Source organism: Triticum urartu, chromosome 2 (assembly GCF_003073215.2).
Source record: "Triticum urartu cultivar G1812 chromosome 2, Tu2.1, whole genome shotgun sequence".
NCBI classification, from domain to species: domain Eukaryota; kingdom Viridiplantae; phylum Streptophyta; class Magnoliopsida; order Poales; family Poaceae; genus Triticum; species Triticum urartu.
Window position 1 is genome coordinate 441732610 of NC_053023.1, and position 18317 is coordinate 441750926.

General features: G+C 45.0%; 1 protein-coding gene across 1 annotated transcript; it reads right to left on the reverse strand.

Annotated features, from left to right (window-relative positions):
* Positions 1-6229: 6229 nt before the first annotated feature.
* LOC125537758 (small ribosomal subunit biogenesis GTPase RsgA 1, mitochondrial-like) lies at positions 6230-17590 on the reverse strand. Its single transcript, XM_048701076.1, has 5 exons — positions 16985-17590; positions 8753-8974; positions 7756-7944; positions 7441-7634; positions 6230-6659 (listed from the first exon to the last, which is right to left on the reverse strand). The coding sequence occupies exons 1-5, from the start codon at positions 17555-17557 to the stop codon at positions 6482-6484; spliced, it is 1356 nt and encodes a 451-aa protein (XP_048557033.1). The 5' UTR covers positions 17558-17590; the 3' UTR covers positions 6230-6481.
* Positions 17591-18317: the final 727 nt, after the last annotated feature.

The following is an 18317-nucleotide window of genomic DNA, read 5'->3' on the forward strand; positions in this document are numbered from 1 at the left end:
ATGGATGTATCTAGAACTAAAATACATCTAGATACATCCATTTCTGCGATGAGTAATTTGGAACGGATGGAGTAGTTGATAGTTGTAGCTTCATAATTTCATCCGTCTCATGCGGGAAGAAGGTGCTCCAGATTATCCCTTCATCATTCCATTATGTTTGGGTTTGTCAGCTTTTGCACGCGCTTAAGTCCAAAACATCCTATTTTAGTAGCTTATGAATGTTTTCACACAATCAAGAATAAAAGAGAAGGTACAGAAGGTTTGTGCACTATAAAACTTGATGTGCACAAAGCATATGACAGAGTTGAGTGTCCTTTCTTGAAAGAGATTATGTTGAGATTGGGTTTCCTCAAGAATGGGTGAATTTTATTATGCAATGCGTCTCAACGGTTGAATACAGAGTTAGTATTAATGCGGAGGAAAGTGAGAGTTTCAAGCCTACAAGGGGTTTGAGACAGGGAGACCCGTTGTCACCATACTTTTTATTGTTGTGTACTAAGGGTTTGGATGCTCTACTTACACATGAGGAGGAAAATGGAAAGATCTTAGGTGTAAGAGTGTGTGGAGACGCCCCACCGATAACAAATCTTCTCTTTGCGGATGATTCATTGATCCTTATGAAATCCAACCAACAAAGTGCCGAAGCTCTGAAAGCATAGCTAGATCTATACTGCGAGGCATCGGGACAATTGGTTAGCATTGAAAAATCCAGTATTTTCTTTAGTCCTAACATGAAGGTGGAGATTAGAGAACAATTGTGTACAACATTGAATATAATGACAGAGGCCCTCAGTGATAAATATCTAGGTTTGCCAGCAAATGTGGGAATAGATAAAACAGATTGTTTCCTATTTCTGATTGAGCGAATTGTTAAGAAAATTAGTGGCTCAAAGGAAAAGTTACTGTCTACCGAGGGAAAGGAGATCCTGATCAAGGTTGTGATCCAACACATACCCACCTGTGAAATGTCGGTCTTTAAAATTCCTAAAAATATTTGTAAAGGAATCATTGACGTGATAGCGCATTTCTGGTGGGGATACGAGGAGAACCAGAAGAGGGTGCACTGGATGTCCTGGTGGAAAATGTGTGTACCTAAAATCAAGGAGGGAAGGGATACTGTGATATTCACGGTTTCAACTTAGCGTTGCACGCTAAACAGGCATGGCATCTTCTAGACAATCTTGATTCATTGTGTGCTTCTATCCTAAGGGCAAAGTATTACCCCGATGGTGATTTGTTGAATGCTAAGCTAAGGAAATGCTCCTCCTTTACATGGCAAAGTATCATGGCAGGCACAAATACTCTGAAACGTGGTTATATTTGGCAAGCGGGGAATGGACATTATATCAATATTTGGGAAGATGCCTGGATCCCAAACTATGCCACTAGGAAAATTGTAACGCCTAAGGGGGGCATCTGTTAACTAAGGTAGGTGGTCACATTGATCCTGCTTCCAATAGTTGGGATGAAGACCTGATTAGACAAACTATGTGGCCAATCGATGTACAAAGGTTTCTTTCAATTCCTCTCCCGCAACATGATATGCCAGATTTCATTGCTTGGAATTATACGAAAATGTATATTCTCGGTTCGGTCAGCTTATTCTGTGGAGTGGGACCACCAGTATGGAAGCAAATTAAAACACTCTAAGGGGATGGGGTGAACCACGGTTAACCCTATTTGGAGTAAGATATGGAAGTTAGCATGTCCGGCAAAAGTAAAAAAAAAATATGGCGTATGCTACATGGAACACTCCTGTTCCGGGTTACGCTGGCTAATAGACATATGAAGGTATCACCCATCAGCCCCACTTGCTCTAAGTGTTTAGAAGATACAAATCATATGCTTTTATGTTGTAGTAAAACAAAGGAGGTCTGGAAAAGGTTGGGGACGAAAGATATTATTGATAAAGCTTGCGAGGTTGACCGTGCTGGAGAGGTGGTGCTGGAGTACGTACTACTTCTGCCATATCAATATTTGTGAATAATGGGTTACCGCAATGTGCATGAGATGATTGCTATCTCAGATGGTATCGATGGTGGGAAATATGAAAGTTGGTGCACAAGGAGAAAACTCAAAATGCACTTCAGATTTCAATGGGGGTTCTTGCCCTTACCACAAACATTGTTAATGCATTATCCCCCCAGGATTCCATGAAAAAGGGGGTTGGTCTTGTCCTCCTAGAGTTTTCATGAAACTTAACATCGATGCTTCTTTTGACCATGACCTTCTTAGTGGTACGATGGGGCGGCCCTGAGAGATGGCAGAGGTAGGTTTATTGTTGGAGGGAATGGGAAGATAGACTATTGTGCGGATGTGCTGATGGCGGAAGTTGTAGCTCTCAAATTTGGTCTAACATTGGTGCAAAGGAAGGGATGTAATCACCTTATTATTAACTGGGGTAATCTGGAGGTGATTGATACTATGCATAATGGAGGGCAGTCAGCAAGAGCCGCGGCAGCAATCTTCGATGATTGTTTTCATTATGCATGTGATTTCATTACTAATAGTTTTGAACACTGTAATAGAGAAGCAAATAAAGTAGCTCATGAGCTTGCTATATTAGCTAGATTTTCTTTGACTTCTGATTGGTTTGAGGAACCCTTAAATGAAATTGTAATGATCCTCACAAACGATGTTCTATTTATCTCAAATGAATAAAGTTTCCGGGTTTTCAAAATAAGTCGAGAACATCCCGACTTACCTGAGGTATTGTGAGTTGTGTCTCTTCATATACATTTATCACTCCATATGCAAACTTTCTCTCCTGATGAGTCCTCCACTCAAGCCTTGTTTACCGAAAGGGTTCCCCCCGCTTTATATTATAAAGCAACGATCACCACATACATCTGAGCGAGCTCGACAAACACACGCCACCACGACACACAACGAACATACCCAAGGCTAGATACAAAGGTGACGAGCACCATCACACCACTCGGACACAACCAAGAAAATAAAATATGAGCTACGAAGAACCACTTGGAGCCACCGAGGGGGTGAGATGAACAATGACGAAGCAAAGACTCCAAGACAGTCCCTCCCAGAAGGGTACGACCATGGATAGCCGCCACCGTCCGAACCGCAGATCAAGTTTTCACCCAGAGCGATGCAGGAGGATTGGCGCACCGCGATGGATCCTTCAAGAATAATACGACATCCACGGACACCGCCACCGACGGCGAAAAGGACTGAGCAAGTGATGAACCCTGGTGCTCACACCTCACCGACACACCCCTACTCCGCCAACCACCCGCAGCCACGTCCCCCGCGAAACCATGGCTGCCCGCCCGCACCTGAGACATAGGTTCCGCCCGCGAACACCACGCCTCCCGCCGCCAGGGCCGCCGCCCAACATCTAGACACCCCCAAAACCATCCAAAGAGATCAACTTTGCACCAAATGAACACCACCAACCGACGAACCGCAGCATACGTCCTGCCTTGAACATCGTCGGAGCTGCGACAGCCAGCACGCGGCTAGGGAAAGGGGAAGGTGGGGGAACGGACGCATCCGAACCGGCACACCCCTGCGCCAGTGACGGGGGCCCGAGCACGTCGGCACCACCCATCCCTCCAGCCAGCCTCCCCACCGAACACACCCCTGTGCTGCCCCTCCTCATCGGCCGACGCAGAACCGCGCAAGGCCACCGACGCAGACCCGACCACTAGCAAGGGGAACCCCAAGTACCGCCGCCGAACGCCAAGAATACTCACCGGGGAGCCCATCTGCCCTACCGCCTTCGTCCAGCCGGCAGGGCGCCTGGATCCCGACCAGCACGCCCACCTGCCACCACCGCTGCGCCACCACCACCACCAGCCGAGGCCACGGTAGGGGTGGACGCTCGCAGCCCGCGTCGTCCGCGGTCCTCGTCGGCTGGGCCCAGATATGGCCAACCGGCACCGCCGGAGCCCACCGTGCACCACCTCCGCTGCAGCCCCTTCACGCCACCGCCCACAACTCGTGTCGCCCGCCGCCAGCTGCTGTCGCCGCCCGACTCGGGGTCCCGCGCCTGCCGGACCAAGAAGGGGAAAGAGAGGGCCCCGCCGTCGCCAGCACTGGCCGGGCTTCACCCGCCAGTACGTCGAGGCGGCAACGAGGGGAGGGAGGCTCGAGGAGGGGGGGGGCTGGAGGCGGCGCTAGGGTTTTCCCCCGAGCGCTCGCGGGAGGGGGGAGGGGGGCTCAAGCCTTGTTTAGCCGATCATTGTCCCTTCATCCCATTGTAGTTGGGTTTATCAGTATTTGCACCCACTTAAGTCGAGAACATCTTGACTTACCCGAGATATTGTGAGTTGAGTCTCTTCATATACAATTATCACTCCATATACAAACTTTCTCTCCGGATGAGTCCTCCACTCAAGCCTTGTTTAGCCGATCCGAACCATGCTCGATGTCCTACCAAGTTGGTTAACTAGTCCTTGGAAATAGTTGGAAATACAGTATTAATGATGTATCCATTTGGGTAACACCTGGCCCTTAGCAGCCGAGCACAGGCTCTGGCATAGAAACCAAATTCCATGCTAGCCGAGTATTTGATCAATCGACTCGTATAGAAAAATGCTCCGTTTGCCATTAAAACCTTTGAAAGTTATTAGGGGTCAATTGTGGGCAGCATGAATGCTACCACAATAGGGCAGTACCTAAGCATATAGTAGGACGACTGGACGACACAAACTGATCATAACCCCTAGATAAACAGTGACTCAGCACTACAAACTTTGATAATCTCACATATCCCCTGCCTAGATTAAGAAACATCATACATATAGTTTGATAGTAGCGCCCTACCGAACTTGATAAGATGCAAAGTATTTCTCCATTTCTTCTTGAAAGGAACAGATCTCTTCATTTTGGCAATAAATCGATAGTGCATGACACTTGTACAGAAATGAAGCTAGTGCATGACACTAGTACAGAACTATGCATACAGCACGCCTAGGCCTTTTTGAAGGTTAAAAAAGATCAGTTTCACACAGAAATCACTAACAATAGGTCTCAACTGATGAACAAGACACTCAAGACTCGGCAACATCGCGCGAATTAATTCCATGGAGACCACAGCTTCTACTCATGCCCCTCGCCAAAAAAGGGGAAAGAAAAAAGCCTATGCTCATGCTTGCAAGTGCAAGCATTGTCGTGCAATAAAAAATAATTATGTTTCTTATCTTAGCTATTGCGCTGCTGACAAAAACAAAGCACAAGATTCCCTTGGTGGCTGTCATGAATTTGTTTATTTATTTTTACTATATATATAAATAGAAGCACAAAGAAACTGCTGACAAAACTAGTGACGACGATAATCAATATGCAGTACGTTTAGTTTAGTGGGGAGTTTTGTCCCGTCTGGTTGCTTGTCAAGATAATGCGTTCCATCTGATTCCTGATACAGAAATGGTCAGATTAGGGACCATACACTATACATTATACTAGTACATATATACAATGTGCCAACTGCAGCCTTGCGTCACTGTTCTGGAGTGGAGCCAGGTAGTATATGCTATGCTTCTGTATACGATGGACGATTCGTCAACATGGTCAAAGTAAAGAGGACTCAGATTTCTTACCAACCAGATCACTGGTCGTTAAAAGGGGTAACTGACGTTGCCCTCTGACCTTTCTATCATTGCATGCAGATCCTTTTTGTGGTAAACTCTACCAGTTAAGTGAGGCATATAGCCTCCTTATGTACTCCTCATGCCATTCTAATTTATTCACCTATTCAAAGGAATGGTTATCCTGAACAAAAGACTAATTAACAGAGCAACCTTAAAAAAACTTAGCAAAGTTGATAATGTATATATCAATGTTGGTCCAAGGGCTTCATATTTGAAATTGGAGCTATGATGCTTTATGTCGTCAGATAAAAAATAAAAATAAAAAAAATGTTGGTCCAAGAGCTTCTTCTATTCCGCTCTGCGTGGCTGCGTCCGCAACCACATATAGCCCATCCTTTACCAGGCATTCCACTCAATCTAAATGCTGTTATGACACATCACCCGGGGTTTAGTTTTCTTGGATTACGAAGCTGCCAAGAAGTTTCCTCGTGGTTTAACCAAACACTTGGAATTTGAAAATACGACTTGATGATGTATTACCAATGTTGGTCCAAGGTCTACTGTGAGCCTCATCAGAAACCTAAATCGACGCCTCAAGGCTGCAGCTGTACCTCATAAAATTGATTATAGAGCAATCAACACCACCTTATGAAAGTTCAGAACAACGCCGCATGAGATTGTGTAAATTTGCTTCTTTGGTTATCTTATTACTTTCTTCTTCTCGATCTTGTCACAGGGAAACAAGTAATGCCAATCTTCACCATCTAGGGCACATTTCTGTAGTTTCCTCGTCTACACATCTCTATTTTCAGAACTTGGTCAGTAGAATTAGACATGGCGGCGACAGTAGAGAGCCAGTTATGTACATCATCCATTGTTCCTCCTTGGTAATGTTTAGAGTTTGTTAGATCAGGTAAGAATCAGCTTCACCGTTTGCTAGTACGTCGGCTTACACCGAACTGGTAGTCATCATCGAGGTCATCCATGTCAGAATCCATTTCATCGAGAATCGATTGGTTCAACTTCTTCCTGGACACCCTCCTGTGCTTTTTGAGTTGAAGGCGAGGCTCCGCTTGCTTCACACCCATGGTACCTGTTTTATACCTGAAGCAAGATGGGTATGCTTGCATTGTTAACACACACAAAGTTCAGCATCCATCAAAAAGAGTAGGTGCTTTGATACGCAGGAACTGATCTAAAGAAAGGATGCCAATCTGTCAAATATGACTCTCTATAGAGTAGATTATTATATATCTAGGCCACCATGTGCATGGGCCAATGAAACACTAACCCAAGAAAAAGTTATAATAGAAAACCCTTATGAATAGGCATGGTACAATTACTTAACCTTTCCCAAAGCATTAAAGTAAGGCAGGCAGTGGAAATATAGCATGAGCTAGTCTTGATTCCCTAAATGGGTAGATATTTTTAGACAAAGTGCACCGAGGCTGGGGACAGTTGTAGCGAAATGGAGAAAGTAATTTGTATGGAACCTAAGAAAATTAAATAACCACATGATTCTGCACCAGAAAATTTCCGAATATAAGGATCATTTATGTATGAATAAAAGCAACTGCTGTCACCACAATCATGGAAAGACCGGCATATGCTAAGCAGATCAGTGCTAAATAGGTAACCTAGGGCCTACTGCCATAAGGTAGATTCCATTCACCATAATGCATTTCACCTTGCCAAACTATGAAAAAACTAACCTGTCTTCCAAACATTTGGCTTTATTTTGTTGATAGCTTATAGCTTAGAGAATATTTGCTAGAAATCTTTTAAAAAACAGAAACCACAGTACTAGAAATAGAGAAGAAAAGGCATATGTATCTGGTGTTGGTGTGCATTAGTGATTCTCATAAAGGAAACGTTTACGGCTTACCTGACATCACCTTCTCTTTTAGTTCCAAATGTTCGTAACTGGAAGGATTCTCTAATTTTGATCTCATCAAGCAACTGCAGATAGTGTGGATATCTTTCCCAGTCACCTTTGACAACACAGCCATGTTCACCAAGGTGAACACAGTCATTAAATAAGCACCCGGAGGACTCATTTTCTTCTAGCATCTTTCTTATCTGGATACAAAATCAATAACACAATTATGCAAATGTCATAACAAATTAAACTACAACCATAACAGAGTCAACTTGCTTATGCACAGAAGCTCTAACCAAATAGAGCATCAAGTGAACAAACCTCAGGGAAAGTTTCTGCAAGACCCCTTTTGGTCACTTTCATCAGGCTAGGCTGGTTAAATCCAGGAGTATCAGCAAGAAAACCTCCATCAACTATCGGAAGTAATGAAACATGACGTGTGGTATGCTTTCCTTTGCCGCTTTTCTTGGACACGGTACCAACGCGTTGTTCACCAAACCATTTACTATTCTGGAAAAGAATGTGCACAAGCAAGGGACTTCAGTGTCCACATAGAAAAAGGTTTCTACACTTGCTAAAGTTTACTGGAAAAAGATTGAGAAACTTCACGACGATGGGAAAAATGAAAAAAGCATGTCAAGCTATACAATATCTGAGGTAAAAGGAAAAAAGACTACTGCATCCACATAAAGAAACAGACAACAATGCATACTTGCTCCATCGTCTCCTATTGTGTAAGGCAAACCAACTTGGGACCACATAAAAAATACATTTTGAATTAGTCCTGAATACCATATCAGAGGCAACACATCAGTTCAGTAAATCCAATCGGCAATATCTCAATATCAAGCATAGCTAACAAATTGAGTTTCTTTTTGAGATAAAGATAGCATTATTCCTGATAAATTGACCCAACCTTAGTAAACAGTGGTACGTTTATATCCGTAAATAAACATTCTGCCAAGAAAAAGGGCTACATTTTAGAGGAAAACTAACAAAACAAGAAATTATGAAATTCTCATAATGGATTATGTACGGCATTGAAAGGTTCAGAATGGGCGAGAATTTGAAGTAGGAAAATAATATCGCCGTATGTTTGCCTGATGAGATGGAACAATTAAGGAAGACAAGCCATGTGGAACAAGATGTGCCATTGGCAACCCGATCAGGCATGAGCGGGGCCATGCGGCTGGGGCAAAATGCAACAAAAACTAAAAACACGTGTGATAAGTGAAATTATTGGTTAAACCTTTCGTTGTATGAAACTGATGACGATATGCCTGGGGTTAAATGCAATTTGAAATTATATAACAGTCACCTGTTCAAGAAGTTGATGTATTGGATCTTCCTCTGAAATGTTTTGGTTGCATCTCAAGGCATTAATAAGACTGGACTTCCCAACACCGCTTGGACCAACAACTACAGTTGTCTGTCCCTCCAGCATCTCTTCAAGAGCTGATAATCCAGATCTCTGATCAACACTTAGAAAGAGTGGATCATAGCCCCAGCTCTTCAACCTGTCCCTCCAGTAGGAGATGATCTGCAGAAAACGGAGTTATAAATTATCAGGTCAACCACACAAATATAAACTCAGGTAAACAATGTGAAACAAATACACTAAATAATAAACAGTGTGCAATTGCACATTCTAATTGCTCAAACTCATGCTTGGAACCATGTCTTTTATTTTTCTAGTTTTGAACCTTGAGGATGTATTTTGTTTTTGTTCCGTTATATCTTGATGGTGGAACCCGATCCGTTCTTTGGATCGAATGGAAAGAAAATTGCTCAAACTCGCACCTCAGCGAGGGAAACCAAAAGTGTGAATGTATGATGCTTATCTTTTACAAAACAATGATGCCCATATGGTGGGTATGTATCAAATGCCAGTTCTTTCATATTTTATACATTTCTTTCCCTAATAATAAAGCACGGATTGACTTTGTCGGGTTCACCGTCACAATACGCTTCTTCCCGTGATTTTACGCTTTCAGTTTGAATTTAAAAAACATATTCAAGGTGGTACTAAATTTTATAATTTCCATCCGTCCGTCCGTCTTGACTTGTTCGTACGTCAGCTTTTCTCTCGCGTCCTCAAATATCAAATTCAACCTAGGCAGCCCATTATTCTGGTCCACCGAGCCCAACAAAAAAATAGAAATCAGAGAGCTAAGACGAGGGCGGATTCTCGATCAGTTTGGAGTTTTCCCTTGACCCTCCCATAAATATCGGCTCAAGATTCAGGAAAGAGGGAAGGGGAGGTGGATCCCGTGGAGGTGGAAGGAGCCGGTTGACGGCCGATCCGACGGGGCACTTCATCTCGACCATGAGGCCGCGGTAGTATACGGTCACGCACATCAGCCATCTCATCAAGCGAGGACGCGGGGGCGCTACCATCGCTGCTTTTGAGAACCCACCGGTCCAGCGGACAGCCATGGTCGATTGGAGCTGCTAAGACGGCGGCGGCGCAGGTGCGCAGCCCCAATTTGAGGTGTGGTGGCTCGTGTCAAGGAGCCAACCATGATTCAGAAGGAACGATTTGATTATCTTCTCATGTACGTGAATAATACGCTCTGATCAGCACACAATTGAAACTTTGAGATCGATCAAACGCCATTGGTCGAAGTTGCTCGTTCAGTTGGTTCGTCAATTGGTCCTTCTGACCGCCAACAATACGGCCATACGAGATCATGATCCACCACTGATCCGCTGCTCTGGCTACCGTTCATCGTCGAGCGCCTGCACCGTTCCCGCGCCGCCCTCCGCCCATACTGTACTCACAAATCACCATGTCGTCTTCCTTGGAGTTTCCAGGAAAGATCGCTTTATCATATTGAAGCACCGCGGCCGCCGCCGCTATAACCAACGCCACAAGTAATATCTGGGTGATCAGGGCACCGATGATGATTAGCTGGATGCATGCTTATCAACTGAAGCCAAGCAGCTAGATGCTTGTACGGGTGATTACTGCAGGCGGACCGAGATAAAATACTAACAACTCCGAGCACGTCACGTCCTCAGGTGCGTCCCTATGCATATGTCATTATGTGCATGAAGCAAATAGCTAGATGCAGTATTGGCATTAACTGAACTGAATTAGACTTCAAGATATTTTTTATTTTCTATTAGTGCCACATCTGTCACAATTTATATCCACAATTACTCACGCTTATCGTCGTCTCCATAAAAAACTCAAGGTCTATCCGAAGTAAATATATTTGTCGCTGCATTACTTAGAGCCAATAATACATGTACATGTGTTTTTCAACTATTTAGAGATCTAGATCTAGATACTATGTGATAGTATATCATTATTGCAAAAAGGTTTGCTTCCACTGAGCATGTATGAGTATGCGCAGATAATTTCACACTTTGAAGGAAGTTTAGTTTTCAGACCTAAATTAAGTTTATTTCGATCCAAATCCAACAATAAAATTTGGATAATTTCTCAATGTTATCTACAATGAGTGGCATGTATTTATACCATGACTAATCAACTTGATCAATAATGTATTTTTGTATTTTTGCAGTTCCTTTTTTTTGCGGGAGAAGGAACTTTCATTAATCAAACGAGATGATTACATTTCGACTTAACTATGCTAGTATCTCTTCGGGGAAGTTTCAAAGCCAACACACAGTTCGTTGTTGCACCCGTCCCATACAAGCAAGGGTGTGGCTAGCAGCATTAGCTTGTCGAGTGATCTTAAGTAGACTAATGTTCCTCCTGCATATGTATTTTTGTGGTTCATATATGGTGAAAACTTTATATGTCAGCTTTCACATACACATATCTGAGTAATACCACCTCCGATCCATATCGCAGTCTTGAACTAAACCCAGTTTAGAACTGCGACACTTATTGCGACACTTATTTTATTTTAGATAGGAGGGGGTATCATTTTTTATTTGCTTTTCAAGGATGAGTGTTGCATCTTAATAGTAGCATGGCTGCCGAATGACCAACAATTTTACACCAAAGGAAAGATAAGTCGAGGCATAGTTCAATACTGCACCACAGGAGGTAAACTGTCAAATACCATATGAATTGTCAAATTCATTTTGTACCCGTTGCAACGCACGGGCTCTTTTGCTAGTAATTAAAAGATTAGCTAACTTGAATTTGAATGTTTGACCAATGACAGCACGGAGACTAGTGGCCATATATAATTGGTGTTTATCAAAAGGAGTGTGATCCCAAGGATGTACCAATCAAATTCGTTGTGTGCTGTATGTACCAGGGAACTATGCCAGCTCACGTATTACTGTTTATATATCTGGCTATTGCTCAGGTTACCTCTTAGGCTGAATTAGGTCTTTGTTGAGAGGCAAATCCCTTTGATATAACTCAAATGGAATGCCTTTGCTTCATCCTATGAGTAAAAACATATGAATGTGTACATCCGGCCCACAAGAGATTCGACTGTAGTGCTAGATCACCATCGTGCATGGCCCACAAGAACGCGAAAAGAAATCTGTTTTTAGATAAGCCGAGAGCGGCATGTGCGACGGCCCAAGGTTCGTCGGTAGTTCTGGGAGATATTAACTCAAAACACGGCCAAAACAAGCAACTCAAACTTTAAACAGAAGAATGACGGGAAAGTTCTGTCCCACCGAGGATCTTATGCCCGACATCCACCTTAATGGGAGAGCCTACGCATGGTCAATGATCAAGAAAACACCATCCTTCGCAAGCTGGGCAAATTTTAGTCTCGGTCGAATGGCATAACTTGTTCTCAGGTCATCCTCTACTGCTCGCGATGGCACCAAAGTTTAAGAAAAGTAAACACTTCCACTTTGAGTCCTTCTGGCTCACAACGGATGGTTCGGCTGAGAGGTCGTTGACAGCTCTGGGATCCAGTGGCCCTTGATCCCATCCTGAGACTCAACACCAAGTTGAGGCTGCTGAAGCGCGTGTAAAGTGGGAATTGGGATGCGTTAGCGAGCAGATTTTGCTGGCCAAGACGCTGATTCTCCTCCCAGGCAAATATGGCAGTTTACCAAAATTGCTGGCATCAAAATAACTAAATAAGCACGACATGGTGGCATTTTTTAGCATCTCTACACTCCAAGTGGAAGAGGTATTGAAATCCTAAACTGGGCACATTTGGTCCACCTTCGCAAGCAAGCAACCTGATGCAGGGGAGGACAAAGATTATACAGACCCATAAGCCCTGTCCACAGTTTCACGAAGATCCTCTCCAAAGTCATGGCAATAAGACTCGCACCTCCTCCCTCGGATTTGTCCATCAATCAAGGAACCTTCATCAAGAAATGTTCCATACATGACAATTTCATGCTGGTATGGCAGACCGCCTGATCATTTCATCAACAACAAAAATTATACCACCTTGTGAAGCTTGACATGGATCGAGCTTTTGACCCGGTTGCATGGCCCTTCCGGTTTGAAGTGTTAAGGCGCAAGGGTTTCGATGATCAATGTTGTGGCTGGCATGCTATCTACCACTCTTTCCACTGCATCAACACGCATTCTGCTCAACGGCTCTCCGGGTCCTAAATTCACTAGATGCCTTGGCCAAGGAAACGCGCTTTCCCCGCTCTTTTCATCATTTTCATGGATATCTTGCTTTTCACAATGTGAAGGCCTGAGTGCTGGAGTTTTTTTTCCCCTGTAGGCAGAGAGAACATTCAGAGTATGTCCATCTACATAGATGATGTCATCATGTTCATAAAGTCTCTGAGTGAGGAGCTTCACGCAATCAAATCCATGATGCGCGTTCTTGCCTATCAAATGCGACGATGGTGATGCTGCTCTAACTAAGGCCATGATTGACTGCGGAGAAGTCTCTCCCAGTGAAATACCTTGGACTACCCCTCTCAATTAGGAAGCGAACAATGGAGACTTAAACGAGCTATGCCACCCCCAATCACCAACTCATGATCCTAGACCCCCCGGCGTAGGTTTATCAAGGTGATTGACAAACTTTGACGTGCTACATTCAAATAAGCTCAGTGACTTTTAAGGTTGATTTTGAGAAGGCATATGACAAGGTTAATTGGTCTTTTCTTCAACAACCTTCGCATGAAAGGGTTCACACTACAGTGGTGCTACTAGATTGCAAAGTTCGTAGAATGAGAGAGAACTCGAAAGGGGGTCTTAGACAGGGGGAATCCCGTGACTCCAAACCTTCTCAACATTGTTGCCAGCATGTTGGCCATTCTCATTGCAATGGCAAATGAGGATAGCCAAGTAATGAGGATAGCCATGTGGGTGGCCTTAGGGCATCTCCAAAGCAAACCCTCAAACCTCTTGCAAGCGTCCGGACCAAGCTGTCCGGACGCAGTTTGCCATCCAACGCCATCCCGCATCGGTTCGCGGACCAATCCGGGCGTTCTAAATTTGGATCACCGCCACGTAGGACTCTGATACCCCCGGCCCACACAAAACCCCGCCCGGACCCCGCTCTCCATCCTTTCCTCTTTCTCTACATCCGCTTCCTCCCTCGCCGACGCCACCGCTCTACCACCCCGGACGCCTGCCAAGCCCTTCCCGGATGCCCGCGACCTCCACCGCTCCACCCGGTCGCCATGCCGCTTGTCCTCCGCCACCAATCCACACCTCTCATCTGCCCGCCGCGCAGGTACCATCCGCCCGTACGGGGGGTCACCATGCCCGGCAAGTGTTTGGTGAAATTCCCGTGCTGAAATTTTTTGTCCCTTCTTTGAAGCAATGGATCCGGACATGGAGAGTGCATATAAGAGCACTACATTGAGTTGTTCGACGAGGACTATGCGGATGAAACACCGATGATGCATGCGGTCCTTGCAGACACGGAGCGTGCGGAAGAGCATGTTCTTAATTTGAAGGGATCGGTCAAGGGTCACCAAATGCTGAATCGGAACAGGCCATTTGACGCTGATGGACGACTACTTTGCCCCTGATGCCCTATTCGTGGACAATTTTTGCTGGCGCTTTCAGATTTGAAAAAAATGTCTTTAGTCGCCTCTACAATGGCGTCCAGTCCTACGATGACTACTTCATCTTGAAGAAGGATGTCGTATGACGGATACCGTGTCTGTTTTGGGGGTCAGCGTTGGAGATGCCCTTACTCCGTAGCTAGTGGATGGAGGTGTGTACACACTTCAGTATGCAGGTGACGCTATTATTTTCAAGGAACATGACATGAAGAAAGCAGCCATGAAGGTCATTCTTTGTTCGAGCAACTTTCAAACCTCAAAATCAAATTACATAAGAGTTAAATATTCTACTCTGGTTAGGCCAAGCAGGGCAAAGATCAATACAAACAACTTTTTGGCTGTGAGGCATGATCCTTTATGTTCCGATACCTCGGGATCCCTATTCAATATCGCAAGCTCCCGAATAAGGAATGAAAGAGGATTGACAACCGGTTAGTGAACAAGTGGAGTATCATTTGTGGACCAAAAGATCCAGGAGGCCTTGGGGTGGATGATCTTAAGATCAAAAATAAATGCTTGCTGAGCAAATGGTTGTTCAAGTTGTTAAATGAGGATGGAGTGTGGCAAGAGTTGCTGAAATAAATATCTACATTCTAAAACTCATCACAAATGACAGTCAAACCCACTGATTCTTCTTTCGGGGAGGGCCTTTTGAGAGTCAAAGAGGACTTCTTCAGCAAAGGTGCGTTCATTGTCGAAGCCGGTACTCACACCAGTTTTGGGAAGATTCCTGGCTCGAAAGATACTCCTCTGAGCCGCAATGCCCAAATCTTTACAATATAGTACATGGGAAACATCCTTCCATGGCAAATGTTTTGACCAGGAATCCGCTGAATATTAATTTTCATCAGATACTTACCAGTGATAAATGGATAGTCTGGTTACATCTGGTCCAGCGCTTGATGGATATCAAGCTGACTCATGACCAGGATGTTTTCCGGTGGAAACTCCATGCTTTCGGTCTTCTCGGTTCAGAATCTATGTATGCCGACATGGTAAACGAGAATCACAGAGGTGTAATGCTAACTAATGACAACTGACCTAAGAGCGATTGGAATGGTAGCAAGAAGTGTTGTTTTTGTGATAAGGGTAGACGATTCAACACTTAATTCTCTCGTGTTCTTTTGCACATTTGTTACAGGGAACTGTTTATGTGGCTTTCAACCTGCCTCCGCCAACCAGTATCTTGAATATGTTTGGGAATAGGTTGGCGGGAGCGGAGTAGCAGCTAAAGGCTTGAACCTGGTGGGCGTGTGCGCCTTGTGTTGGACTATTGGGAATTGTCATGATGATATTGTTTTCAACAAAAATAGAGTTTCCAACTATTTGCAGGTTATCCACAAGGATGCTCATTGGGTCCATACATGGTGCTTACTTCAGCATGCGGAGGTGCAGGAGTGTCTGGGTAAAGCCACTTGGAGATGGTCACACGGGCCATGTTCAACCAATATGGATGGCGGTCTAGAAATAGGAATAGTGATGCACAAGTACTACATTTAATATCTCTTGCTGTTGTCATAGCCCATTATCAAACTTATTTATCACTTTTTGTGTTGGATTGAGAGCTTCACAATAAATATGGCTATGTGCATCAATCAATGCAGAGGATGGATCTTCCTCCTTTTCAAAAAAAAAAACATCTCAGGCAGGAACTGCCCTGTCAATTGGTCTCGGGTCTGCCGGCCAAAAAGTGCCAGTGTTCTTGGTGTTCCTGATCTTAAGGTCACCAGGTTGGCGCTGACGACTCACTGGTTCTGGATGCAGCACACCACTGAAAACCGGGGTTGGCATGGTTTAGAAATTCCCCATAATAATACTGAACTTCCAATCTTCAAAGCTGCTGCCCAGATTCATATTGGCAATGCAAAGAACAACCTTTTCTTGAAAGATCATTGGCTTATGGAGTATCACCAGCATCCTGTGGAGTATTGTCCTGAACTGGCACAGCTTTATTTGTTTGCAGCCACACATTTAAGCGTCCCTGGACGTTTGGTGGTCCAACTCCAGAAACAAACTTCCTAAGGCCAAGAGGAAGGGATTCGACAGTCTGGTTGTACTCCTCTTCTGGACAACTAACCTTCAATAATGCAGCAAAATCCATCCATGATCTCTTCTGGGATGTACTTGCAGATTAAGGTCTTGGAGTTCGGCTGCCGCAAAGGAGCTTAGCTCTGTTCCCTCCAAATTCTTGCGTTTCAAAGGGTGATAGAGAGATATTGTTGACTGTTGACAGAATATGTTGGTCTTGCCAGCAACTGAACTATTTTCATGCGAAGCAAGAGCACCGAATTGCAATGAAGGTTGTCTCGGTAAAGTGTAAGTTTGTGCCGAATGAGCCATTGATCGAATCAATGAAGTGGCTACTATGCGAAGCTCAACTACGCATCAAACTCCGCCACAATAATCATGACTTGTGCTATGCTGCTTCTCACTATTAGATAATCTAAACTCCAATTACCCCGTTGTATAGAGGAATACTTTATCAGCAGAACTTCTACTCTTTATCAATCTAGACTAGATGAAAGCAATTATGCTACGATAGGATTGAAATAAAAAATAAGAATATGTCTTGTTGGTAACCTAATGACCCAATTCTGGCTCCGACCGAGTATACCTGATCGTCCACGAGCTCGACCTTGTTGAAGGCAAGCACGAAGGGTATCCCTGTGGACTCGGCCTCGACGAGGAACCTGGTGAGCGTGGCGGGCTCAGGCTGCGGCTGGTCCAGCGAGAAGAGCACAACGAGACGGTCGACGTTGGCGACCGGCGGATCGACCACCTCGCTCCGGCGCTCAAAGACGTCCTCGATCATCCCGCGGCGGTCGGTCCAGTCGACGGCCCCGACGAGCACCCTGTCCCCGACGAGCACGCGGCGGCGGATCTTCTTGAGCAGCGCGCGGACGACGCAGAGAAGGTCTGTCCCTTGGTGTTGCTCGAGCCCCGGGGCGGTGGAGCTGACGATGACGCGCATGAAATTGGCCTGGGAAGCCGCGACGAGGCCCGTGGCCTGGTTCGGGAGGAGCGCATCGGGGGGCGGCGGGGGGAGAGAGGCGGCCGACACCGCGGGGGGGAGGCGCGGATGGCGGGAGGCACGGTGAAGGAGGCGGAGGCTTTGGGGAAGGGGAAGCGGGAGCGGGAGGCGGAGGTGGGGCAGTGTGGCCGTGGAGGGGGGTGGGAGGAGCGGCATTTCGGTGGAGCGGAACTGGATAGCGGAGTGCACACTCCAAGCCTATCCTCTACCTCTATAGTGCCGTCCTACTTGACTCGACCGTTTGGACTACTTAATCTTGACTTCAGTAGTCTGGACTAATTGAATTTTTCAGTTTTGTCTCAAATCAAGATGAAGAGTGGGGGAGTTCGAACTAGTACTATATGCCTCGTCCACATTCCTACACTCCATACTTCCTCCTCCGCCCTTGGTTCTCACTCCTGGTCCCTGAATGCCACGACCGCACCCACCTCCTACGCCCCCGGGCCTTATCGGACCACTGTCAGGACTCCATGCTACCGTCGTCGGATCCCTACACCGCCCTAGTACACATCCTCCCCCCTCCCCCATCGATGTCGTCTATGCCAAACACGATGCATGGCAAGTGTTCAGTGAAATGTCGTAGTGATTTCTTACAATTTTGTTGTTTGGTTTCAGAGAAATCCAGTGGATTGAGTAATTCTACAATTTATGAGTAATGCATCATCGGATTCATAATCAAGAAACTCATATACAACTACTAAATGATCTAGTGGAACATGTATGGGTGTTTCATTCAAACAATTAGAGCAACTATCCAGTTCAAATATGCACTACATAATTTGGAAACTTTATATTTGGATTGTAACAAGTAGATTTAAATTACTATTGCATTGTGATGTACCGCTTAACAAGTAAGTAATCCAGAGTGACAAATAACAGAAAGAAATAACTTGCAACTAAGTAGGAGGTAGGATTG